Source organism: Ascaphus truei, chromosome 19, assembly GCF_040206685.1.
Source record: "Ascaphus truei isolate aAscTru1 chromosome 19, aAscTru1.hap1, whole genome shotgun sequence".
NCBI classification, from domain to species: domain Eukaryota; kingdom Metazoa; phylum Chordata; class Amphibia; order Anura; family Ascaphidae; genus Ascaphus; species Ascaphus truei.
In genome coordinates, this window is record NC_134501.1 from 34801822 (window position 1) to 34827272 (window position 25451).

The 25451-nt window shown below is 49.4% G+C and overlaps 1 protein-coding gene across 4 annotated transcripts in view; it reads right to left on the reverse strand.

The window, feature by feature from the left end:
- Window positions 1–24974, reverse strand: part of LOC142470258 (serine protease 27-like) — a 49664-nt gene extending 24690 nt beyond the window's left edge. The window contains exons 1-3 of one of the 4 annotated variants that reach the window (XM_075577205.1): window positions 24891–24953; window positions 21838–21869; window positions 279–565 (exon numbers count right to left, since the gene is read on the reverse strand). In XM_075577205.1, coding sequence (XP_075433320.1) covers window positions 279–321 — 43 coding nt within the window. In that variant the 5' untranslated portion in view covers window positions 322–565; window positions 21838–21869; window positions 24891–24953. Of the gene's footprint in view, window positions 1–278; window positions 566–21837; window positions 21870–24764 lie in introns of all 4 variants that reach the window. The other 3 variants (XM_075577204.1, XM_075577202.1, XM_075577203.1) reach the window with 3 other exon arrangements.
- Window positions 24975–25451: the final 477 nt, after the last annotated feature.

Genomic DNA, 25451 nt, shown 5'->3' on the forward strand with positions numbered 1-25451 from the left:
TTTTCATATTTCAAATAATAATGAACAAACAATAATAAATAGCATTAAACATTCACAATTGCTTTGAATATATTGTCATTTCATTACAATTCCTTTATATGCTTCAGACAACTTGTAAAATATTTAACGTGGAAGATGATAAAAACAAATACAAATCGTGATCACTTCATGTCGTCTGATTATTTTACTGGAGATTGTCCAGGAAAATTACGCTTGACAACACGCGTGAGCCCTTTTTATACTGGACAGATAAGGAAACATGAAGCCATTATACTCACCGAATGGGAAAAGAAGAAGCAGTACCAGCGTCCTGTATCCCATCCTTATCTATCCTACAACTGAGCATGCCAGTATTTCGCCCAACGAGGAGAGCAGGTGGTGTTACTGAACTCTCTCTGAGCATCCTTAATGGCATTTAGATGTCTTACGAGTGGATGGAGTGTCACCTCCCATCGGGCAGAAGACATGAGTTCAGAGCAGTCAGCAGAATGTGGACAGACCTGCTCTCCTCTGTGACATAGGAACTAAGGACCACATACTGTAGAGCACCAGACAATGTTTTCTTCTGCGGAGAGAGTGTTGACAGAAGGAAGGTTAGAGGGACACCAAACGTGAAGACTGCAAATATTTTGAGGTTGGTCTTGGTTTCTTGCTTACATTTCTCTCATTCTCGCTGAAATTACCCCTTTCTTTATTAACTAAAACAAGGAAGTAAATATTCAACATGTTCAAAACCAGCATGCAAGGTTCCAGACCATTTTATGCAGTTACATTGAGTTCTACCGAGTTTGACAGAAAAGAGAGTTCTTTTCGGCTCTGCAGGATTCCACCGAGCGCTGTAGAGCTGCAGAGAGCTCTGGAGAATTTGGTGATGTTCTAATAGAGAGCTGTTGAGTTTAGTAGAATTCTATAACATTCACTAATATTTCATAGAGTTGCATTGAATATAAGAGTAAATTTTAGGCAATATGGACATTGATCGCAACCAAGGGCCACTTGGTACACCCAGGGCCATTGACAGATTTCCCGGGGCCAAGGACTAGAACAGTTACAACCGGGCCTCCGGTAAACAGATCCAGATTATAAACAGATCCATACAAAAAGTCACAAATTAAAACAAAGTATGATACAGAATTTACTACAAAAAAAAGGTTTAACCCATACATGAGCAACCACTCCCCCCCACACCCCGTGTTGGCGGTCTTGCAAGCCCCCCCTCCCCCATTTAACACCTTGCAAGCCTCCTTCTCTATTTCCCCTCTTGTCCCATGTATTTCTCTCCCCCCACTCTTCCTCCCCCATTCCCTCTCACACCCCCTCTCTATTCTCACTCTCCCACCCCTCCATCAATCACCCCACTCTCACTCAATCCTGCTTCCTCAATCCCGCCCTCCTCAAACTCATTCCCACTCTCCCCCCCCCCCCCCCTGGCCATACACACAATCCTAGCCCCAGCCATAGAAACTCTGTTAAAGAATGAGTCATTTGCAAAATATAGTGACAGATCAATTCTAGGCAATCATAGTCTAGGAATCAGCTCCTTGATTGTAAATTCCTCTGAGCAGGGACTGGGTCTGTAAAATTCCTATGTGCTGCATACTGTGATACATCTCAATCTGTGTGCCATGTAACTCCTCCCCAACTCTTCCTACTGACTCTCCTCAAGGTGAAAGATGGGGGCAGACAGACGCAGTATGTGATACATCTCATTATAATCTGTACACCATGTAACTACTCCCAACTCCTCCTACTGACGCTCCCCAAAGTGCAAGCTGGGGCAGAGATGCAGAATGTGATACATTTTATTATAATCTGTGCACAATGTAAACCCCCCAATACATATTAAATACACCCCGCCAATACATATAAAAAATACCCCACCACACCCCAAAAACATATAAAAAAATAGACTAACCTTTGGGATGGTCTCAGGCCGGCACGGTGGCTGCGGGGGCCCACCGGCCACCCAGCCGGCACTGCAAGTTGGGCCCGACCTCTGGCTAGTCATCTTGCGGCCGGGCCCCGGCTCTACCCAGCTGGAGACCTCTTCCTCACTCTGTCCCACACCGAGCTTCCGACGTCAGCAAGCGCCAAGCCTTCCTCATGCCGGTGCGCACCGGAAGCTGAGGCCCAGCCCACTTCCAGTGCGCCGACGTCAGTGAGGCCCATCCCGCACCAGCGTCAGAAGCTCGGCATGGGACAAAGTGAGGGAGAGGCCTGCAGCTGAGGGAGAGCGTAGGGTCTCTTTCACTTTGTTGGACGATTTGATGTGAAGAGAGCTGAGTGCTGATCCCCTGGAGTAGAATTAGGAAGAATTTCCGCTCGAAAATCCTGCCGAGAGTCCCGTCTACCAGTGACGAAGTATCCGGTATTCGGTATCCGGTGACGTCACTTCCGGTTTCGAGGAGCAAGGTGTATGGAGGAACGTTGCGGTCATCCAAACTTCTCAGCCCAGGGAGGACAGATTACATCCGCCTATTCGGCGCTCATTGCTTGTGTTCTAGAGCCGTCCTGTGAGTATCGTTTCAGTTTTACTCTACCGGACCGGCTTATTCAGTGTCTCATCGTCACACATTTTATTATTTTATAGTTGTTTTAAACTAACTTTTTATTTTCAGCTTTGCGTTTGTGTGTCTTGTTTGTGCTGGTTTGTGAGGTTATGTCTGTAATTTTTTGTTAGCTGTGTTGCACTAAATTCTGTGTTCTTTTCATTCCATGTTCCATACTACACGGATGAAGTTACATCTGGTCACCCCTTGATTACAAGATTGCATAAGCTGTCATCATTGGGACTTGAACTATTCCATCTGGATATCCAGGACTAACACCTAATTGGACTTATTAGGCGCCGGTATCTCTCTTTTTGTTTATGTTTTTGTATTCTAGCGTTGATTTCTGATGAGATGTCTTCATTTCCGGTAATATTGCTTCCAAGGTAGGTAAAGTGGTCTACAGTCTCGATGGGCTCATTTTGAATGTGGATCATTGGGTCAACTAGGTGGCTGCAGCACATTAAAAGTTTGGATATACTACTGCTCAAAACTAGGCCTAGTTTACGGGCCGCAGAATATTAGAACACATAAGAAACATTGAAAAGGGAACATGTTAGGTCATAGTGTGTGAAACTAACACACAATAAAAATCCACATGGTCTAAAATATCAAGGCATAGATTTAATGAAGCCCAATTGCAGGGGAAGTAATATACTACAGTAGATCTAAAATCATTTCCCCCTGCATAAACATCATCCCTAATGTATTACTTGTAGATTAGTTATCAGTTTAATAAAGTCTGCCTTCTTAAAGTTTAAGGTCGTTGAACCTAAGTAACCTGTTTTTTGATAATTTATTTCAAATGACACCATGATCACTGTTATCCAAAGGACTTGAATATTTGCTATTACTTCTACATTGTTTGAAATCCAGTATTGTCCCTCTCCTGGTACGTTCCTCAATAATTTGGGTCATATAATTGTCTTTAAGCACACCCAAAAACCTATTTCCTTTTGTTGTAACGCTAATCTCATTGCCCCAGTCTATGGCCTGGGACATGGTGATATGAAGAGCGCTGGGCAGTGTTGACGCTCATGCTCTCCTGCTTAAGCAGGAGATTTTTCGTGTCCCTGCATGAGCGTCAGCGAGCGCGCTTGTGCCGGGTGGGAGGCGGGGCTAGGGCGCCACGTCACAGCGCCGACGTCACAGACTGCCATTGGCTTCTGGCAGTCACGTGACCGGCCCTGCGCTTCCCTCAGCGGCAAAATTTAAACTTGCCTGTCTCCTGCATTTCCACACGCCACCGCATGCCTGCGGAAGCGCCGTCTAAAGTCGCGCTGATAGGGATAATGTTTCCACGGTCTTTTTGACCATGTCCGAGGCCTATGTCTGGATAACTAAAATCACACATTAGGCAAACATGACCCAGTTTTGAAGCTTTCTCCATTTGCAAAAGTATTTTAGCTTCCTCAATCTCACAGATATTTGGTGGTTTATAGCATATTCCCACAAACATTTTCCTTGTACTTTAACCTCCACTGATAATTTATTTCTATCCACAAGGTCTCTACATTTTCATTATTCCCTTCATAAACATCTTCCCTTATAATAGGCTTTAGATCAGGTTTAACATATAAACATACTCCACCTCCTCTACTATTTTCTCAATCCTTCCGAAAAAGGGACTAACCCTCTAAATTAACTGCTCAGTCATGAGTTTCATCCCACCATGTTTCAGTAATGCCTACTGTATGTCACGGAAGACCAGGACTTTTAACAAAGTTATACCGGGATCATTCACTAGGCAAAACAAGGTAGTGGAATAAAATTAGGTTTATTCGGGTAAACCCGCGTACACAGTGAAATACAAAATACAGACAGGAAACACACTTACTGGGGATCCTGGGGGTCAAAACTAGGCTCAAATAGGTACAGGTCGCCTGCTTTAGAATGCTTACCCTGACCGGGATATCCACCCGAGCTTCCTGGTTTTCTTTCCGGTTACAAACCCTAGCCGCTACCGCTAAGTTCAAAAATAAGAACTTTGACCTACCGTTTGACTTAGGCCTCGGGCATGGTCAGCGCCTGAGGCGCGCTCTCACTTACCAGTGAGCCCCTGCAGCCGCAATGAGAGCGGCTTTAGTAGGGGCTCGCCTACGCTTCCGCAAGCATGCGGAAGCGTAGGTCTTATCCAAATTTTAGATTTTGCGCTCATGGGAGCGCAGGGCCGGTCACGTGAGCGGTTCGCCCAATGAGGGCGAACCAGCTCCGTGACGTCACTGGCCCGCCCCCCGACACGCCTCCGGATGGCGTGCTAACCAAGGCCAGGGAAAGCACCCGCTTTCCCTCAGCCTCAGCGCGCCTCCGCACGGGCTGAGTCACCATGGACTCAGCCTTAGGCTGCGTCCATGGTAAGGCAGACTGCGCGGACGTGTCTGCACGCTGAGCGAACAGACTGCCTTAAGGCAGTGTTTGCGTCTATACGGCGTGAGGGCGTGTGCAGGCAGAAGCGGGAGGGGGTGCGCTTTAAACTGATTTCTTGGCGCGACAGGTCGGGCACGTGAGCGTTTCGCCAAATGAGGGCGAACCAGCTCCGTGACGTCACTGGCACGCCCCTAGACATGCCCATGGACAGCGCGCTTACAATGGCCAGGGAAAGCACCAGCTTTCCCTCAGACTCCGCACGGCTCAAATTACTATGGACGCAGCCTAAGTCTCTGCAGGGCACGCTTTCTTAGCTCCAAAAATGAAGCCGGTTACTCTGATATTTCTAACAGAGCAACTATAAAAAGCCCGCCAGCACATCATCGACTCAAGCCACCGGATCGTCTGGTTCTCTGATGGGGCATCTCCTTACTGTACATACCTTCTGCTGAGCTATGTTCAGCATGAAACTAGGAGGAGCGACCAATCAGAGCGTGGGAAACTTTCTCGAGCAGCCAATCAGAACGGCGGGGTGTCGAGCCGGCTCAAAAAGCCGGGTGGGCAGGAATTATGAACTGGCCAATGGGAAATGCGCCTACCAGCATCATCTTCCCCCAAGCCAGCCCATTGCCACTCACCGGGCAGGCTCCACCAGGTCTGGCAGTGCAAGAGGCGAACCAGCGGGGATCCCTTGATCTCCGGACCTGGTACTCCGGCTTGCCTCACTCACCATATGCTTTTCTCACCTCTGGACATCCCGTGCCTGCTTTGAACTACGGTGCCTCAGGGGATGCCCCGACTGACTGCATAGAGACTTATACAGTACATACCGTATAAATACATTATAAAACATACTTTAATAACGTATAGACCTTGGGGAGCCTAATACCTGTAAGGGAAATGGTTTGGGGAAATCTGGGCTCGAAAACCCAGTATTCTGGGAGACACTGGAGAGCTCCGGCGTAACTCACCCAACGTAACCGCAAATCATGCTTGAACGTTGGGGTGAATTACTGGACCTCCGGTAACTTTGTCCCCCGAACTCCTGCAAACAAAAGAAATACAGTTCGACCCAAATATCCCACCTAAAACTTACACTCCTGAAGTTTCATGTCTCTAGGACACCGGGAACCCCAAACTCCCTGTAACAGGGACATCCCTGTTTAAATAAAGCAGCCTCAGAGCTCTGAGAATCCAGCAGAGAGATAGTTAATTGCAGCCACTCAATTAATTAGTCTCCACCTGGACTAATGAGAGCTCTGTAAAAAGCCTTTTGTGAGAAACAGGAGAGAGATTCCATAGCTCACATTTGGGCTTACAGAAGGAGAGCAGAGAAGCCTGCACACAGACACTGTCAAAGGTTGTGCTGAGATCAAGACATCCAGAGACCTACTGTACATTTCCTGGACACAGGAACCTGCCAGAGACTGACATGTAGAGCCACCTGCTTAAGGTACTTCCTGAGACTTTGGGGTGATAGGCTGGTAATGGGAATATCCCTCCAGTCCTGCAGATACGGTCTGGGGAAGTAAGTTACCCTTACACAGGGATAGGGGTTTGTTATTTTGTTTTTTTATGTTTTGCCAAGATAAAGGAACAGGCTCAATAAAGTCAAGATATAATTTCACACAAATCAGTCTCCATTACTGTATGTGTACCTCTGCACACATCTCTTACAATCCCCTAAACAGGTCAGGTTTTCCCTATACTTAACATTGGGGACATTGAGTCTAAAACTTGGCCCCTAAAACTTGCTGGCCATAGGGTTACATTAGACCTCCATAACCTACCACGTCTTTATGTATTGACGCGTACCCACAAATTCTACACCATTTGCGGGTAACATAACAGTACTACTGGTAACTCCGGCAGCAATACATTATACCGTTTTTAACCCTAGTTGCACCCCGATGTCCACCCTAAAACTCCCGTTCCCAAAGTCCCAGTCCGGCAGCTATTTTCCTAACAGGGATCCTAACCTCCCCTGGCGTCCCTAGCTTACATTCCTGCAGGGGACTGCAAAATGGGGACATGGAGACAGGGAAACACATCAAGGCACACAACTAGACCGAAGAGCTGACACTTCAGCCATTGACATATGGTTTCTAGGGGCAGCCAGCCGGGCTTGACTTTTATTAATGCAGGCTAGCAACCCCCTACCGTCACAGCCTATATCATACTGCTCCCTGCAGCTATTAATTCAAGCTCCCCCATTTTATCTGTCAGGCTTCTTGCATTAGCAAACACGCTTTTAAGGATTTTTTTCAGCCTGTACTATTATCTTATCTGCTCCTTCCTTTCTGCACCCATTTGGTTTAGTGTTTGGAAGTTTTCTAGTATTATCTGTATTTAGGACAACGAACCAGAGAGAGAAAGAACCCCAATAAGGTGAGCACTCAAAAAAGAGAGAGCAGAGGGAGGAGAGAGAACAGAGAGAGAGGGAGGAGAGAGAGCAGAGAGAGGGAGGAGAGAGAGAGCACAGAGAGAGGGAGAGCAGAGAGGAGAGAGAGAGGGGGGGTAGAGAGAGAGGGAGAGAGACACATGAGGGGGATTAAAGAGAGAGAGAGAGAGAGAGAGAGAGAGACATGAGGGTTGCCCGCACATGTCTACCTAAGCCACTAATTGAAACCCTCAATAAACCTATTACCAGCGAGCAGATCACTAACACGATCATAGAACTAAAACAGTCCAATGCCCCGGGGCCAGGTGGCTTCGTAAACATTTATTATAAGAAAATGGCCAAAATATTAGTTCCTCAGCTCCAGAAACTTTTCAACAAAATCCTTAAAGGGGCACAATTCCCCCCCAGCATGCTGCAAGCTTCTATTTCCGTCATTTATAAAGAAGGCAAAGACCCTACAAATTGTTCAAGTTATAGACCTATATCCCTGATTAATTCTGACATCAAAATCTTCTCCAAAATTCTGTCCACAAGACTTAACAAATTCTTGCGAGACCTGATTCATAACGACCATGTTGGATTTATACCTAATAGGCAGGCAGCAGACAAGACAAGATGGGCGATAAATATCACATCACATGCTAAGAAACTGTAAGGAATCCGCTCCTCGGTTTGCTGTTTGCCTTACCTTGCAGGTTGTGCAGTTCTGGAACACTTCCCCTGATATTTACTGCAGCCTGGATTCACTCACCAAAGCAATACTGCCACACACTCCCTCTGGTATCTACTGCAGCTGTGCAGCCTATCACTGCAACCTAGCCTTGCATTCACTCATTGGAGCAGTACCTTCACACCCCCCTCCGGGGATTGGCCCGCTGGTCTTTAAGTACTGCTTTCCCCACAATGCTCCCCGCCGAGCATAGTCCTTTCCGGATGTCACCACTGTTCTGCCACAAGCTCCCGCTTGTTCTCCTGTGCTGAAGCGGAGGTTTCCCCTGCGTTCTTCAGCTTCCTTTCTCCTGTGCTGAAGCGAAGGTTTCCCCTGCGTTCTTCAACTTCCTGTTCTCCTGTGCTGAAGCGGAGGCATCCCCTGCGTCTTCAGCCTCCTGGTTTCCTGCACTGAAGCGGAGGTTTCCCCGGTGTTCTTCAGCTTCCTGGTTCCTGGGGCTTGCTGCTCTTTCCCTAATCTAGAGGCCGTGTCCTGGTTCCTGCGCTGAAACGGAGGATTCCCCAGCCCGCTTGTTCCTGTCGTCTGTGCTGAAGCGGAGGTTTCCCTGGGTTCCTTCAGCTTCCTGGTTCCTGGGGCCTGCTGCTCTTTCCCTAATCCAGAGGCTGTGTCCTGGTTCCTGCGCTGTAACGGAGTATTCCCCAGCCCGCACAGTCGTGACAGTATGCTCGGCCCCACAAACTCGGGCCGCCCTGTGGTGAGGGTTGGTAAGTGTCTGTCTGAAATCCTGTCCCGGCCTGTAGACCAGTCCCAGTTTGAAATCCAGTATCTGTGCGAAGTACTACCCCTGATTGAAGATCTGATTGAGTTTAAAGGTTTAACCCCTTTGCAAACTAAATGCCGTGGCCATCTCATGATGAAGGCGTACTACCTCCAGGAATTAAAGCAGTTGCTGGCCGCCTGTGTTCGCTTCCCTGATTACCCATTAACCTGGGAAAACGTGTACCCTTTGGAACTGGCCGACGCCCAAAAGGCACTCACTACCCTGGCCTTGTCTTTGGACATTTACGTAGCACAAGAGGACCCTCTCTTCATGTTGGCTCACGCCCAAGACATGCTCCGTATCCTTTCCATAACATTGGACATTTGCATAAAGGAACAGGACCCTCTCCTCGCCAGCTACGCTGCCGCTTGGCTGTCTCCCTGTGCTGCCTGTCCTGTCGGTAAACCAGGGGAGGTATCTCCCTCTCCAGGAATTGACCAGACTGTTCCACTATCACCGTTTCCCAACGTAGTAACTGCCACGGTCCCTAGCCCTGATTGTATGCCCGGGTTCCCTGACTCCAATGATATGTCTACATTAACCCCTGCCAATCAGGCCTGTGAGGCTTCCCTGGAGTATACGTATGTTTCTATAACCAACACTAAGGTTCCAGTATCAGAGAATAAGTCCCTTAGTTCCCCTATTTCTAACTCTGAATCCCTCTCTCCAGGTCTTGAGGGTTTTCCAGCTTTAACCTCTGCTAGGCAGTCCTGTGCGCTTTCCCCGTCAGAGAAAGAATCCCTAAGTTCTGTTCCCAGGGTTATTTCTGTATTAACCCCTGTGGGGCAGCTCTCTGAGTCTCCTTTGATAATTCCGTTCTCTGCCAGCCATGGTCACGCCCCTAGCTCCAGAGGAGAAATCCCTTGTCTCTCCCAATTCAGAGAGAAGACTTCCTATGTTCTACTCTCAGGTACTGTCTGCATTAACCCCTGTAAATTCTGGCTGCCTCCAAATTAATGCCTTCGTACTAGCCTCAGAGAGTGGGTCCCCAAGTCAGACAGCAGAGGTTGCATTGAAGGATTCCCCTAACCTTACGGATTCCTTAGAAATTCTTTGCTATAAATCCCCTGCTTCAGCTCAAGTTTCCGCAATCTCGCCTCCGGAGACTTCAGCTAAAGTTCTGGTTCCTGTAAAATGTATTCAGGAATCAGGTTTTTCCCTAAGCTTGGTCGCAGAGTTCCTTCTTCCGGGTATTTCACTGAACCAGCCTGGCGCCCAGAGAGCGGTGATCCCTGCTTCAGCGCATAGTCCCCACATTGTGGAATCTGCAGTCATTTCTGGTTTCCCAGACATTCCTTACCAAATACCTACTTCAGAGACCAGTACAGTTATGCTTAGGGTTAAAAACATACAGTAGTCTGTATGTCCTCCCTGGGGTTCATGTTGTGTTCCCAGGAATGTTTGCTGACACACGGCTTTCTCTCAAAAGTGACGCTTTTCCATATAGATTAGTAAGAAGCCTGCACACTGTTTCCCCTCTCGCTGAATTGTGTCTTACTGGTTCTGAGACTCTGAGAGGTAATGATTCTCCTTCAGATTCTGAATCTCTTCCTACAATGGTTATCCTGGCTGGGGGTTCCCCTGATTTCTCTGTCCAGGCTAATCCTCCAGGGATCAGCATATCTGTGGTCACTCCCTTAGTACTGTCTGAGACCATCATGCCTATATTACAAGTCCTGGGGTTTAAATCTGAGCTATTTAGCTGTCCTGCCTTTGCTGAAACTCAGTTCCTCAGTACTGCGTCTAAATATGCCCCAGCAACCATTGGGTTACTCTGGGAAGAAATTAAAGCTCCTGTCTTAAAGGGTATTTTTTCTCACATGTCCAGCAAATCTAGAACCTCAGTAATTGATTCTAAGTCACTTATCAATACATCTGATTTTTTCACTAGTCAAACCCAGACACCCTCACTACCGGTTAGGAGTTCTGTGATCAGAATTTTTGCACTAGAAAACACACCTATTCATGTTTTTGTCAGGTTAAGTACCCCTGTGGTTAGGGTCCTTGCAGTTTCGCAAAAAGACTCCTTGTACTCTTAAGGTGCCTGTCATTAAGAGTTTTCATAGTTCATACTTGCTGCTTGTTGACTCTCAGGTCCCTGTCACTGAGGTACAGACTTCAGCTTCTGATGTTAGCTTCCCTCCCGCCACTACCCGGGCTCTGCCCTTTTCTCAAGCTCCTGATATGAAAATCCCAAGGCCTATTCCTGATTCCCTGACAATACTATCTCCCACTGAGGATTTCCCAGTAGTTGAGAGCTCCACTGTTGTTTGCTCCTCTGCCCCTGCTAAACCATGGTTTTTTCCCTCTGAACTTTCGGTTGCCCCTGTTATTTCTTCTCAGTTGGAAATACTCTGTATGTATCACAAGATTTCGGTCTCTATGCCTGGTTTACTGCTTGCCTTGTCACCTTCCATACCAATACCGGGAGATGCTTCCACCCAGCCTATAGCCTCACTAACCATTACCTGGGAGACTTCTGGAGGAAAAGTTCCTCGCAAATTCCAACTTGCAGTGGCCAGCCAAGACTTTTTCTGTCCCGAAGTTCCTCCTGGCGTATTCGATCAACTATCAGGGCCGCTTATCCTAGATTCCGGTTCCTTTATTAAAGACTGGGCTTCCAGTGGGGGTTCTTCTGCCGTTTCTGTTCTGGAACCCTCTGGTTCTTCACAGCCCTGGATTTCCAAGTCATTTTGCGGGGCGAGCCACGTACCAATGATGTCTCTTCCACCACTCTCATATCCTTTCCACCTAAAAAACTTTAGGAACAACTCGATGTCCCCGAGATCCATGGATGGCCCTGTCTGGCCACAGTTCTCACCGGGGGGTGGGGGTACACTAAGGAGTAACCACAAGTCTCTGGACCACGACTCTGCCCCCAATCCTAGACGGTTCAGGAACAATTCCTGGTTCCCCAACTCTATGGGTTGTCCTGTTAGCCCGGAGGTCTCGCGTGAAGGGGGGGGGGGGGGGGGTACTGTAAGGAATCCGCTCCTCGGTTTGCTGTTTGCCTTACCTTGCAGGTTGTGCAGTTCTGGAACACTTCCCCTGATATTTACTGCAGCCTGGATTCACTCACCAAAGCAATACTGCCACACACTCCCTCTGGTATCTACTGCAGCTGTGCAGCCTATCACTGCAACCTAGCCTTGCATTCACTCATTGGAGCAGTACCTTCACACCCCCCTCCGGGGATTGGCCCGCTGGTCTTTAAGTACTGCTTTCCCACAATGCTCCCCGCCGAGCATAGTCCTTTCCGGATGTCACTACTGTTCTGCCACAAGCTCCCGCTTGTTCTCCTGTGCTGAAGCGGAGGTTTCCCCTGCGTTCTTCAGCTTCCTGTTCTCCTGTGCTGAAGCGAAGGTTTCCCCTGCGTTCTTCAGCTTCCTGTTCTCCTGTGCTGAAGCGGAGGCATCCCCTGCGTCTTCAGCCTCCTGGTTTCCTGCACTGAAGCGGAGGTTTTCCCTGTGTTCTTCAGCTTCCTGGGGCCTGCTGCTCTTTCCCTAATCTAGAGGCCGTGTCCTGGTTCCTGCGCTGAAACGGAGGATTCCCCAGCCCGCTTGTTCCTGTCGTCTGTGCTGAAGCGGAGGTTTCCCTGGGTTCCTTCAGCTTCCTGGTTCCTGGGGCCTGCTGCTCTTTCCCTAATCCAGAGGCCGTGTCCTGGTTCCTGCGCTGTAACGGAGGATTCCCCAGCCCGCTCAGGACTCTTGCGCTGAAGCACTGGTTTATCCGTGCAGCTAGGCGGTGTGCTACTCTGGTCTGCCTACCACCTCCTGAGACCAGTACCATGGGCCATGGTCGCCGCACGCGCAGAGGCCACCCCCGCACTCCTAAGCTGAAGCGGGGCTCTCCTGACTACCTGTTGTCGAACTCCTGCTTGAACAACGTTTTCCCTGATGTCTCCTGTCCTGACCCTGGCTTGTCCAACGACGATGCTGTCTTCTCCTATCCTGATCCTGCTACGTACGACTACGAACTGCGCAATCCGGATCAGCCTGCGCGGTCTAAGGTCGGTGCTTTTACAACCCCACCTCAGCCACGCGGTCCGACCCAGGTTTGTGGCGAGCACAACCGTGACAGAAACACAATATCTCCATTATGCTGCTATCTAGAAGAAAAGGGTGTGTAGAGCACACAGAAAGATCCCCAATGAGGCGCAACGCAGACCTGAGTGATATTAGATCATGGTCCTGGAATGCGCAGACATACAACATTTAATAAAGTTTATTATTACATAATTAATTAAAACCGTGAAGCTTCTTGTAAACTATCTTGTGTTAGATAATGCTAGCTCTAGTAACAGGAGTATATATGGGATGAGGATGATACACACAAGGAAGGTATGGCTATAACCAGTTCAGCTTGACCCGTCCTTAGGTAGACCTCCTCTTGAGTGAATCGTGGGGTAGAGGTATTAATATACCCTTTATTGAACCCAGCGTAGGTAAGAGGAGATGTTCCCAGGATTTGGTGCTTTATAAGAAATGCCTATCAAGCAACCATACACGTGGTAATAACCACGTTGATAAGCAATATTAATGCCTGTGGGATCCTATGGCTGATGTAGTGACATGTTAGAAACATTCATGGTGTATCATCATATACAGTCAAATCCATAGTAATGATTGTTGGGCGAATGGCCCGTTAGGTCCTGTATATAATGCTGGTAGAATATTGAGTGGATGGTATTGGAGTGTATCTCAACACTGGTAAAGCTCAGATCCAACACACTGCAGTTACATGTGTTTACTGCATATCAGCCCATATGATGGCTATCGATGGGTGAATAAACCATGTATTGGTGTGGTTATGATGTCCACACTACTCTCGTGGTGTGGCACGATAGCCCTATGTGGCCGGACACGAGTATTCAGATGACAATGGCAACTCTGTGTACCAAGAAGTATCAGATCAATAGTGAGGTACACAGATCTCGGTATAGAGCTCTGATCTTGCATGTTGCAGTTACTCGTAATTCCTGCGTGCTGATTCCCAGTGATAGTGCATTCATGGGAAATGTATCATGTGTCCATATACTTTGTGTACTGGCTCCGTGTATGGTTGCTTGATAGGCATTTCTTAAAAAGCACCAAATCCTGGGAACATCTCCTCTTACCTACGCTGGGTTCAATAAAGGATATATTAATACCTCTACCCCACGATTCACTCAAGAGGAGGTCTACCTAAGGACGGGTCAAGCTGAACTGGTTATAGCCATACCTTCCTTCTGTGTATCATCCTCATCTCATATATACTCCTGTTACTAGAGCTAGCATTATCTAGCACAAGATAGTTTACAAGAAGCTTCACGGTTTTAATTAATTATGTAATAATAAACTTTATTAAATGTTGTATGTCTGCGCATTCCAGGACCATGATCTAATACCACTCAGGTCTGCGGTGTGCCTCATTGGGGATCTTTCTGTGTGCTCTACACACCCTTTTCTCCTACGTATCTATCCCTGGCAGCACGCGACCATATCCATTCACCTAGGGGTTTTGAGCGAAGTACCACAATATCTCTAGTAGTGCTGCTATCTAGATGCAGAAAAAGCATTCAATGGGATCGGCTGGCCCTATATGAAAGGCATATTGTAGATATTTGGTCTTCGGAATGAGTTCCCATCAGTTCCTATCAGCAATTTGTTCATTATATACCACTCCAACAGCCAGGGTAAGATGTCTGGGAGCAGCATCAGAAAGAATTAACATCAAGGGAGGTACAAGACAGGGTTGCCCATTATCACCTCTATTGTTCGCCCTCTCAATGGAGCCTTTAGCTGCAAGCATAAGAACTAACAAAGACATTAAGGGGATTGAAATAGCGAAATCAGAATACAAACGCTCATTATTTGCAGATGATATTCTTCTGACAATATCCAGACATTTAATTTCTCTCCCATCCCTAGGTAAAGAACTACTGTAGATATATTCAACTCCTTCTCTGGATTTAAAATTAACTACAGTAAATCAGAGGCGCTTAACATCAACCTTCCCCCACACACACGACAAAACGTATAGCTTTAAATGTCAACTATAAATGGAGATTTCACAGTATTCGCTATTTAGGTGTAAACTTAACTCGATCATATGAGTCCTTATATAAAGCTAACTATGGTAGCATCGTCCAAGCAGTAATTAACGACTTGCAGTAATTAATGACTTGCAGAATTGGAAAAAGTTTAAAATCTCGTGGAAAGGCAAAATACAATCCATTAAAATTAATGTCCTTCGCAGTCTATTATACCTCTTTCAAATGCGCCCAATCCCCCTAGAACCTAAAGAGTTTATAGATCTCCAAAGGTGACTAACTAGATTTATCTGGTCAGGAAAAAGACCCAGAGTAAATAGATCAACTATGGAGATGTCAACGGTAGGGGGAGGCCTGGCCCAGCCTTGCCTTCTATCCTATGCGGCGGCTCAATTTAGCCAATTAGTTTCCTGGCATGAAGACAGGAACCGTAGACGCTGGGTCCAGATGGAATCGGACCAGATGCTCCCAATAAATGCTCTGGCCATATTATGGCTTCCACCTCAGGTTAGAAGGGAAAACATGAATATTCTCCCTACTATATCCCAGTCCCTGAAATACTGGGATATATTTGCACTTAAAAAAAGGTCTCACTTGCCCAGACTCTGCAATTATATATCTTTATATTAATACTGTTTAGCCCGGGAGTCTCGGGCGCAGTGTTCCAACAATGGAAAGAGGCGGGGGGTTTAGGCTTAGGAATTTAGGGAGGAGAGCAAACAAAACACCTCTAGACGTATTTTTCCCTTAGAGAAAAAGCGAAAAGAGAAGTATTCCGCTTCTTACATCTCAGAACCTTCTTTGACCTAAAGAAGCCCAGAGATTCCCTCTCCCCCTTTGAAAGATTGTGTATGGACCCGGGTTCCACTAAGGGTAGAATCGCAGGCCTCTACGAACCATTTACCAACACAGCCACTGTTAAACCACCAAGGTTCATTAAAGAATGGGAGAGGGACTTTGGAGAGACACTAGAGGATGAAAACTGGGACAACATATTCGATGCAGTGTCTAAGAGCTCCAGTTGTACCTCCATCAAGGAGAATGCCTATAAAGTCCTATACCGTCTATCTAAAATGTCTCCAGGTACATCTCCACTATTTCCCAAACAATGTGGAAACCGAGGCTCTTACCTGCACATGTGGTGGGAGTGTTCAAAAGTCCAGAGGTTCTGGAAAGTGATCCATAGATGGCTCCAAAGGATGTTTCCCCAGAGTTTTTGCCTTGACCCATGGCAATTTTTGTTGAACAGACCTTCGAATGTACTCAGTGATGAAAATGGACTTGTATCCCAAATAGCCCCGGCTGTCAGTTGCGTAATAGCTTCACATTGGTTAAAACAATCAGTTCCAACTATCTCTCAAATTAAATCTAAAATTTGGTTCACTTACCAAATGAGCAACCTCACGAGCCTAGTCAACGACAACTTTTACAAATACAGTGTAATCTGGCAGCCGCGGCTAGACTTTCAGAAATACGGGGAAGCCTCCCCATTAACATATTAAGATAAGAGCTCCAATCTGTCATTATATATCGCCTGTGTACTTACCTGTAACTGTGACATGCATACCTCAGCATTGTACTGTATGAAGATGACGTAATGCTATAACTGGATATCCGAAGATATTGTTTGTAAGCAATCTGTACCCATTCCCTCCCCACTTCCCGTTAACCTTTCCTACTTTATCTTCTGTGCCCTTCTATTTTGACAAAATGAACAAAATTTGAGTAAAAAAAAAAAAAGAAAAAGAAACCTACTACCTACCAATACACAATCCACACACCCCCTGAACCCCCAACAACCCCCCCCCCCCCCCATAACACACTGCACTTCAGAATCTGCATATCAGGTCATGGACCAGAGTAACCGGTTCCCAGATAAAAGTATCCGACAATCATGCCTGATTTTCGGATACATGTAGGTACATTGTCCCGGCAATGTCTCCCCTTAAAAACGTAACCGCGACTCACCACTAGGGTACCCTGCTTCAGCATAACTCAGAAAGGCGAATGAGGCACAGGGATGAACAGGTATCCCTGAAGCTGAGGGAATCCCTAGGTTAAGGGGGGTACCCCAGTTAGTGCCAAGGTGTCGCAGAACCTGTATTGCGTTTGTGGGTCCCCCAACCGTATATAAGGTTCCACAAGATTTATACTTTATTAAAATATGGTTTATAGGGTGTCCTACTGTATATATAAAAAGACATGCAGTTAACCTAAGCATTTGCATAGGAGCCAGGATTTCTGCCTAGCCATCTGAGCTCAAAGGAGACCGAGGATGTCAGAGGTGTCGGCCATTTGGTAGCAAGGAGGGGCAGAGGAAAAAGGCCCCAAAAGCCATTTTGGTTCTCTCAGACTCTGCGGAGTCTCTCCCGCAGATAGCCATGCCCCTTTCCCTGACATCAGTCAGATGAGCTGTGCTCTGATTGGCTGGTGGGAAAGGTTCCCACGCTTTGAGTCCATGTAAACCATAGAACACGGTAGTCTTTAAAGGGGGCAACCGCACTCACAGCTGGGGTGTCTCTCAGTCTTTCAGACTTAGGCTGTGGCCACACTGGCGCTGACTGCGCTCATGCTTGGAGAGCGGTGACGTCACCAGCTCTCCAAGCATGAGCGCCGGGTGTCCCTGCTATTTTGTAAGCGTGCGCAGGGGGCGTTGCAGGCAAGCTGAGCGCAGTTCAAAGTCACTTTTTTGTTTATCTAAGCGACAAGCGTGCGTGAGCGGGGACATCTACATTAAAATTGCGAGAAGTAACCTCGCCAAGCACCGCACGGTCAGCGGCAGCGTGGCCGCAGCCTTAGGCCTGGGACATAGTAGTGTGAGCAAGGCTGAGCCGTGCTCACACTCGGCACTGAGCCCCTGCAGCCGCAATGAGAACGGCTTTAGCAGGGGCTCGCGCACGCTTGTGGAAGCGTGTGTCTCACGAAGTTTTCAAATTTGGCGCTTGCCGGAGCGCAGGGCCGGTCACGTGAGCGGTTCGCCCAATGAGGGCAAACCAACTCCGTGACGTCACTTGCCCGCCCCCAGACCCGCCCCCGACAAGCCCACGGATGGCGCGCTGTGTAAGGCCAGGGAAAGCACCTCTTGGGACTGGTCCAGTGAAGCCCCGGTAAGGTTCCCAGGGGCATTGCGGTGCCAGGGAATTCCTAGCCAAAGCCGAGGACAGGGCGTGAGGAGTAAGGTTACTGTTCCAGGCATAGTCCAGTGACGTGGAGCGGACAGGGTAATGCCTTATACTGAAGCAGGTTCCCTGTACCTAGGAAAGTCTAGTTCTCAAACCCCTGACCCTAGTAGGTGTGTATATTCTCTGTATTTTGTATATCTGTGTGTTTCTGAGGTCTTATCAAAAAAAACCTCATTTTATTTCACTGCCTTTGTTTTGCCTTGTGACTGATCCCTTAAATATAAATGATGTTAAAAGACCTGGTCTACCGTGACAATCAGAATTTCTGTATGGATGCAGGGCAGGATCTGTATCTCTGTATGGGTGCAGGGCAGGATCTGTATCTCTGTATGGGTGCAGGGCGGGATCTGTATCTCTGTATGGGTGCAGGGCGGGATCTGTATCTCTGTATGGGTGCAGGGCAGGATCTGTACCTCTGTATGGGTGCAGGGCAGGATCTGTACCTCTGTATGGGTGCAGGGCGGGATCTGTATCTCTGTATGGGTGCAGGGCAGGATCTGTACCTCTGTATGGGTGCAGGGCGGGATCTGTACCTCTGTATGGGTGCAGGGCGGATCTGTACCTCTGTATGGGTGCAGGGCAGGATCTGTACCTCTGTATGGGTGCAGGGCAGGATCTGTACCTCTGTATGGGTGCAGGGCAGGATCTGTACCTCTGTATGGGTGCAGGGCGGATCTGTACCTCTGTATGGGTGCAGGGCGGGATCTGTACCTCTGTATGGGTGCAGAGCGGGATCTGTACCTCTGTATGGGTGCAGAGCAGGATCTGTACCTCTGTATGGGTGCAGGGCGGATCTGTACCTCTGTATGGGTGCAGGGCGGGATCTGTACCTCTGTATGGGTGCAGGGCAGGATCAGAATCTCTGTATGGGTGCAGGGCGGGATCTGTACCTCTGTATGGGTGCAGGGCAGGATCTGTACCTCTGTATGGGTGCAGGGCGGGATCTGTACCTCTGTATGGGTGCAGGGCAGGATCTGTATCTCTGTATGGGTGCAGGGCAGGATCTGTATCTCTGTATGGGTGCAGGGCGGGATCTGTATCTCTGTATGGGTGCAGGGCAGGATCTGTACCTCTGTATGGGTGCAGGGCAGGATCTGTACCTCTGTATGGGTGCAGGGCAGGATCTGTACCTCTGTATGGGTGCAGGGCAGGATCTGTACCTCTGTATGGGTGCAGGGCGGATCTGTACCTCTGTATGGGTGCAGGGCAGGATCTGTACCTCTGTATGGGTGCAGGGCAGGATCTGTACCTCTGTATGGGTGCAGGGCAGGATCTGTACCTCTGTATGGGTGCAGGGCGGATCTGTACCTCTGTATGGGTGCAGGGCGGATCTGTACCTCTGTATGGGTGCAGAGCGGGATCTGTACCTCTGTATGGGTGCAGAGCAGGATCTGTACCTCTGTATGGGTGCAGAGCAGGATCTGTACCTCTGTATGGGTGCAGGGCGGATCTGTACCTCTGTATGGGTGCAGGGCGGGATCTGTACCTCTGTATGGGTGCAGGGCAGGATCAGAATCTCTGTATGGGTGCAGGGCGGGATCTGTACCTCTGTATGAGTGCAGAGCAGGATCTATATCTCTGTATGGGTGCAGGGCAGGATCTGTACCTCTGTGTGGGTGCAGGGCGAGATCTGTACCTCTGTATGGGTGCAGAGCGGGATCTGTACCTCTGTATGGGTGCAGGGCGGGATCTGTATCTCTGTATGGGTGCAGGGCAGGATCTGTACCTCTGTATGGGTGCAGGGCAGGATAGGTATCTCTGTATGGGTGCAGGGCAGGATAGGTATCTCTGTATGGGTGCAGGGCAGGATCTGTATCTGTGTATGGGTGCAGAGCAGGATCTGTATCTCTGTATGGGTGCAGGGCAGGATCTGTACCTCTGTATGGGTGCAGGGCAGGATCTGTACCTCTGTACTGTATGGGTGCAGGGCAGGATAGGTATCTCTGTATGGGTGCAGGGCAGGATCTGTATCTGTGTATGGGTGCAGAGCAGGATCTGTATCTCTGTATGGGTGCAGGGCAGGATCTGTACCTCTGTATGGGTGCAGGGCGGGATCTGTACCTCTGTATGGGTGCAGGGCAGGATCTGTACCTCTGTATGGGTGCAGGACGGGATCTGTATCTCTGTATGGGTGCAGGGCGGGATCTGTACCTCTGTATGGGTGCAGAGCGGGATCTGTACCTCTGTATGGGTGCAGGGCAGGATCTGTACCTCTGTATGGGTGCAGAGCGGGATCTGTACCTCTGTATGGGTGCAGGGGGGGATCTGTACCTCTGTATGGGTGCAGGGCGGGATCTGTACCTCTGTATGGGTGCAGGGCAGGATCTGTACCTCTGTATGGGTGCAGGGCGGGATCTGTATCTCTGTATGGGTGCAGGGCGGGATCTGTACCTCTGTATGGGTGCAGGGCAGGATCTGTATCTCTGTGTGGGTGCAGGGCAGGATCTGTACCTCTGTATGGGTGCAGGGCGGGATCTGTACCTCTGTATGGGTGCAGGGCAGGATCTGTACCTCTGTATGGGAACAGGACGGGATCTGTACCTCTGTATGGGTGCAGGGCAGGATCTGTACCTCTGTATGGGTGCAGGGCAGGATCTGTACCTCTGTATGGGTGCAGGGCGGGATCTGTACCTCTGTATGGGTGCAGGGCAGGATCTGTACCTCTGTATGGGTGCAGGGCGGGATCTGTACCTCTGTATGGGTGCAGGGCGGGATCTGTATCTCTGTATGGGTGCAGGGCGGGATCTGTATCTCTGTATGGGTGCAGGGCAGGATCTGTACCTCTGTATGGGTGCAGGGCGGGATCTGTACCTCTGTATGGGTGCAGGGCAGGATCTGTACCTCTGTATGGGTGCAGGGCAGGATCTGTACCTCTGTATGGGTGCAGGGCAGGATCTGTATCTCTGTATGGGTGCAGGGCGGATCTGTACCTCTGTATGGGTGCAGGGCGGGATCTGTACCTCTGTATGGGTGCAGGGCAGGATCTGTATCTCTGTATGGGTGCAGGGCTGGATCTGTACCTCTGTATGGGTGCAGGGCAGGATCTGTACCTCTGTATGGGAACAGGACGGGATCTGTACCTCTGTATGGGAACAGGACGGGATCTGTATATCTGTAAGGGAACAGGACGGGATCTGCATCTCTGTGTGGGTGCAGGGCTGGATCTGTATCTCTGTATGGGTGCAGGGCGGGATCTGCATCTCTGTGTGGGTGCAGGGCTGGATCTGTATCTCTGTATGGGTGCAGGGCGGGATCTGTATCTCTGTATGGGTGCAGGGCGGGATCTGTACCTCTGTATGGGTGCAGGGCAGGATCTGTACCTCTGTATGGGAACAGGACGGGATCTGTATCTGTGTGGGAACAGGACGGGATCTGTACCTCTGTGTGGGAACAGGACGGGATCTGTATCTCTGTGTGGGAACAGGACGGGATCTGTACCTCTGTGTGGGAACAGGACGGGATCTGTACCTCTGTATGGGTGCAGGGCGAGATCTGTATCTCTGTATGGGTGCAGGGCGGGATCTGTATCTCTGTATGGGTGCAGGGGGGATCTGTATCTCTGTATGGGTGCAGGGGGGATCTGTATCTCTGTATGGGTGCAGGACGGGATCTCTGTATATTACTTCTATACTGTATGTACAGTATATACTGTGTCTACCCTGACCAGGTTACAGTACCAGGTTTACTCTCTAGTTATCTATTAAATGCTACACACTGAGATCCCTGCTCAGGGCCCTGATGTTATTCTTCTTTAATAAGCGGTATACACAGTGTCCTGCATACCTAGGGCACCTACCTCCTTTGTGAACACACTGACCTTATATCTATCCGATGAGGCCGTGATTAGACCTAAATATCGCCGGCGGGTAAAAAAAAAACTGTATGAATGAAATGAAACCTAACATCCCGACGGCCTCGCAGCTCCGAACCGCAAGCGGCCGACTCCTAAACAGACTTTCCAAATCGTGTTTCCCAGGCGACGGCCGCATCACGTGAGCGGTTCAGCCAATGAGGCGAACCGCTCACTGACACGCCCCCGCCACACCTCCTTGTCTCCTCGCCTGCCTCCTCTCCTTGATCCCGATGCCGCACGGCGGCAGCGTGAGGGTGACGTGACCGGATCGCGCTGCCGCTCAGCGGCATCTGATATATTCAAGGCCTAAGTCCACGGCCCAAGTGCCTTCTACAGCGCTGTGCGTACAAGAACCGCCCCCAGTCGGACCGGGCCCAGTAAGCACCTTCGCGCGGAAGTTGTGCAAATACAAAAAAATTGTATTTGCAACTTGCAACGGAGGCGTGGCCATGCCCCCCCCCCGCGGTTCAGCCGCGTGAGGTCATGACCACGCCCCTATAAAATCCGAATCCACGCCCCCCCCCCCCCGGTCGCAAACTCCTGCATATTCTCTGGGACCGCAGATTGCGGTGAAGCGCTGTGCACGCGCCGACCCCCGCCGGGCGCGCGTACTACAGTACAGTGCACACTGGGACCGCGGCCTAACGCACTAACTGGTGCTTGCACTAAGAGTATACTTATTAGTATATTCTATTTAACGCTCTTATTAGGACCTGCAGGTATTCCTGTTCAGGGAACCTTGCTGTCATTAACCTTACCAGAGGTATACTCAGTGCCCTGTATCAGGACCGCCAATAGAAATCTTGGGGCCCAGGACAAATTAAAGGAGCAGGGCCCCCCTGATTAAACCCCCATCTTCTCCTGGTAATCCCCACATCTCGCCCCCCCCCTCCCATTAAACCCCACATCTCGCACCCCCCCCCTCATTAATCCCCACATCTCACCCCCCCCCCCCTCCCCACACACACAGCGTTTTGTGGGAGAACGAGATATGGGGAGAGAGGGGAGGAAGGAGAGAAGGGGGAAAGGGAGAGGCAGAGAGAGGGGGGAGGGGGAGAGAGGTAGGAGGGAGAGGGGATAGAGGGGGGGTGAAAGTGGGGGGGGGAGAAAGGGGATGCAAGAAAGAGGGAAAGAGAGAGGGGGGTTTGGGGAGAGAGGGGGCTCAGGGAGAAAGTGGGAAGGAAAGAGATAGAGGGAAAGAGAGAGACAGGGGACAGAGAGGGGGAAGGAAAGAGGGGGGAAGGAAAGAGGGGGGGAGGAAAGAAAGGGGGAGAAAGAGAGAGAGGGGGAGAAAGAGAGAGAGGGGGAGAAAGAGAGAGAGGGGGAGAAAGAGAGAGAGAGGGAGAGAAAGAGAGAGAGAGGGGGAGAAAGAGAGAGAGAGAGGGGGGAGAAAGAGAGAGAGGGGAAGGTAAGAGAGAGTGGGAGAGACAGGGAAGGAGAGAGAGGGGAAAGGAAAGAGAGAGGAGGAAGGAAAAAGGGGGAGAAAGAGAGAGGGGGAGAAAGAGAGAGGAGGAAGGAAAGAGAGGGGGAGAGAGGGGGAAGGAGAGAGAGGGAAGGGGGGAGACAGATGGGGATGGAGAGAAAGGAGGAAAGAGAGAACGAGGGGGAAGGAGAGAAAGGGGGGAAGGAGTGAGGGAACAGGGATATAGGAAGAGAGAGAGATGGGAAGTGAGAGGAGTGTGAGAGAGAGATAAGGAGTGAGGAGTGAGGGGACAGGGATATAGGAAGAGAGAGAGATGGGAAGTGAGAGGAGTGTGAGAGAGTTGAGTGTGAGAGAGAGATGAGGAGTGTGAGAGAGATGAGTGTGAGAGAGAGGAGGCGTGTGAGAGAGAGATGAGGAGTGTGAGAGAGAGGAGGCGTGTGAGAGAGAGATGGGGAGTGTGAGAGAGAGATGGGGAGTGTGAGAGAGAGATGAGGAGTGTGAGAGAGAGTTGAGTGTGAGAGAGAGATGAGGAGTGTGAGAGAGAGATGGGGAGTCTGAGAGAGAGATGAGGAGTGTGAGAGAGAGATGAGGAGTGTGAGAGAGAGATGAGGAGTGTGAGAGAGAGAGAGATGAGGAGTGTGAGAGAGAGAGAGATGAGGAGTGTGAGAGAGAGAGATGAGGAGTGTGAGAGAGAGATGGGGAGTGTGAGAGAGAGAGATGAGGAGTGTGAGAGAGATGAGGAGTGTGAGAGAGATGAGGAGTGTGAGAGAGAGATGAGGAGTGTGAGAGAGAGATGGGGAGTCTGAGAGAGAGATGAGGAGTGTGAGAGAGAGATGGGGAGTCTGAGAGAGAGATGAGGAGTGAGAGAGAGATGGGGAGTCTGAGAGAGAGATGAGGAGTGTGAGAGAGAGATGAGGAGTGTGAGAGAGAGATGAGGAGTGTGAGAGAGAGATGAGTAGTGTGAGAGAGAGATGAGGAGTGTGAGAGAGAGATGGGGAGTGTGAGAGAGAGGTGGGGAGTGTGAGAGAGAGATGGGGAGTGTGAGAGAGAGGTGAGGAGTGTGAGAGAGAGGTGAGGAGTGTGAGAGAGAGATGGGGAGTGTGAGAGAGAGGTGGGGAGTGGGGGGACAGGGATATAGGAAGAGAGGATCTGAGTGTGGCGGCTGCCCTGGAGGAGTGAGGGGGCCTATTAGAGGCCTGTGGAGGGGGCCTGCCGACCTTCCTGCTGAAAGGTGCCGCGGAGGTGCCTGTCAGGGGAACCTCCCTTTTACCAGTCTACAGCCTGCTGCCTGGACAGGCACCTACATGGACACCTTACAGCATGCCTCCTCTGCGGATCAGGCCAGGCTAGCTTTACCCGCAGGGGGTCTGGGCCCCTTTACTGCGCTGGCCTGGGACAGGAATCCCAGCTGTCGCCCCCCCCCCCCGGCGGCCCTGCCCTGTATACCTAAGGCACATACCTCACTCACCTTTAGATGCTTAAACCTGATTCGTGGTACTTAACAAACTACTCTCTCTTTAGTTATACTTTCACCTCCTAACTCTTAATACTGCTGTATCTATATATTTATATCTATTTAACTACATATATTTACATCTATATACAGTGAGTCCTCTCCTTAGCTCCTCCTCCAGAGGTCTGAGGTGACTCCTCTTCCCCTCTCCTCAGTCAGGCTTCAGCAGGGGGTGTGGCTAGCCCAGCCGCCCACTGATTGGCCCATCCTAGTGTTCACTCTGCCTAGTAACCCCAAGGCCCACAAAGGGGGTCACATACTACAAGTCAAATTACCTGCTTTTAAAATAAATATAATTGCTTTAATACATATATGCATAATGTACACACATAAAAATATATATATATTAAATAATGATTAAATAATACTACATGTGTACTATTTACTATCCGTAAAATAACAAACCATTCAAGAAAGGCTGTCTGCACAGAATTTCAGGCTGGGCTTGGGAGGTGCACACTGTAACCGGAAGTCAGACACCGGCTAACTTCCGGTGTTACAGTTTGCACCTCCCATGCCTGTTACAGTTTGCACCTCCCATGCATGTTACAGTTTGCACCTCCCATGCCTGTTACAGTTTGCACCTCCCATGCCTGTTACAGTTTGCACCTCCCATGCCTGTTACAGTTTGCACCTCCCATG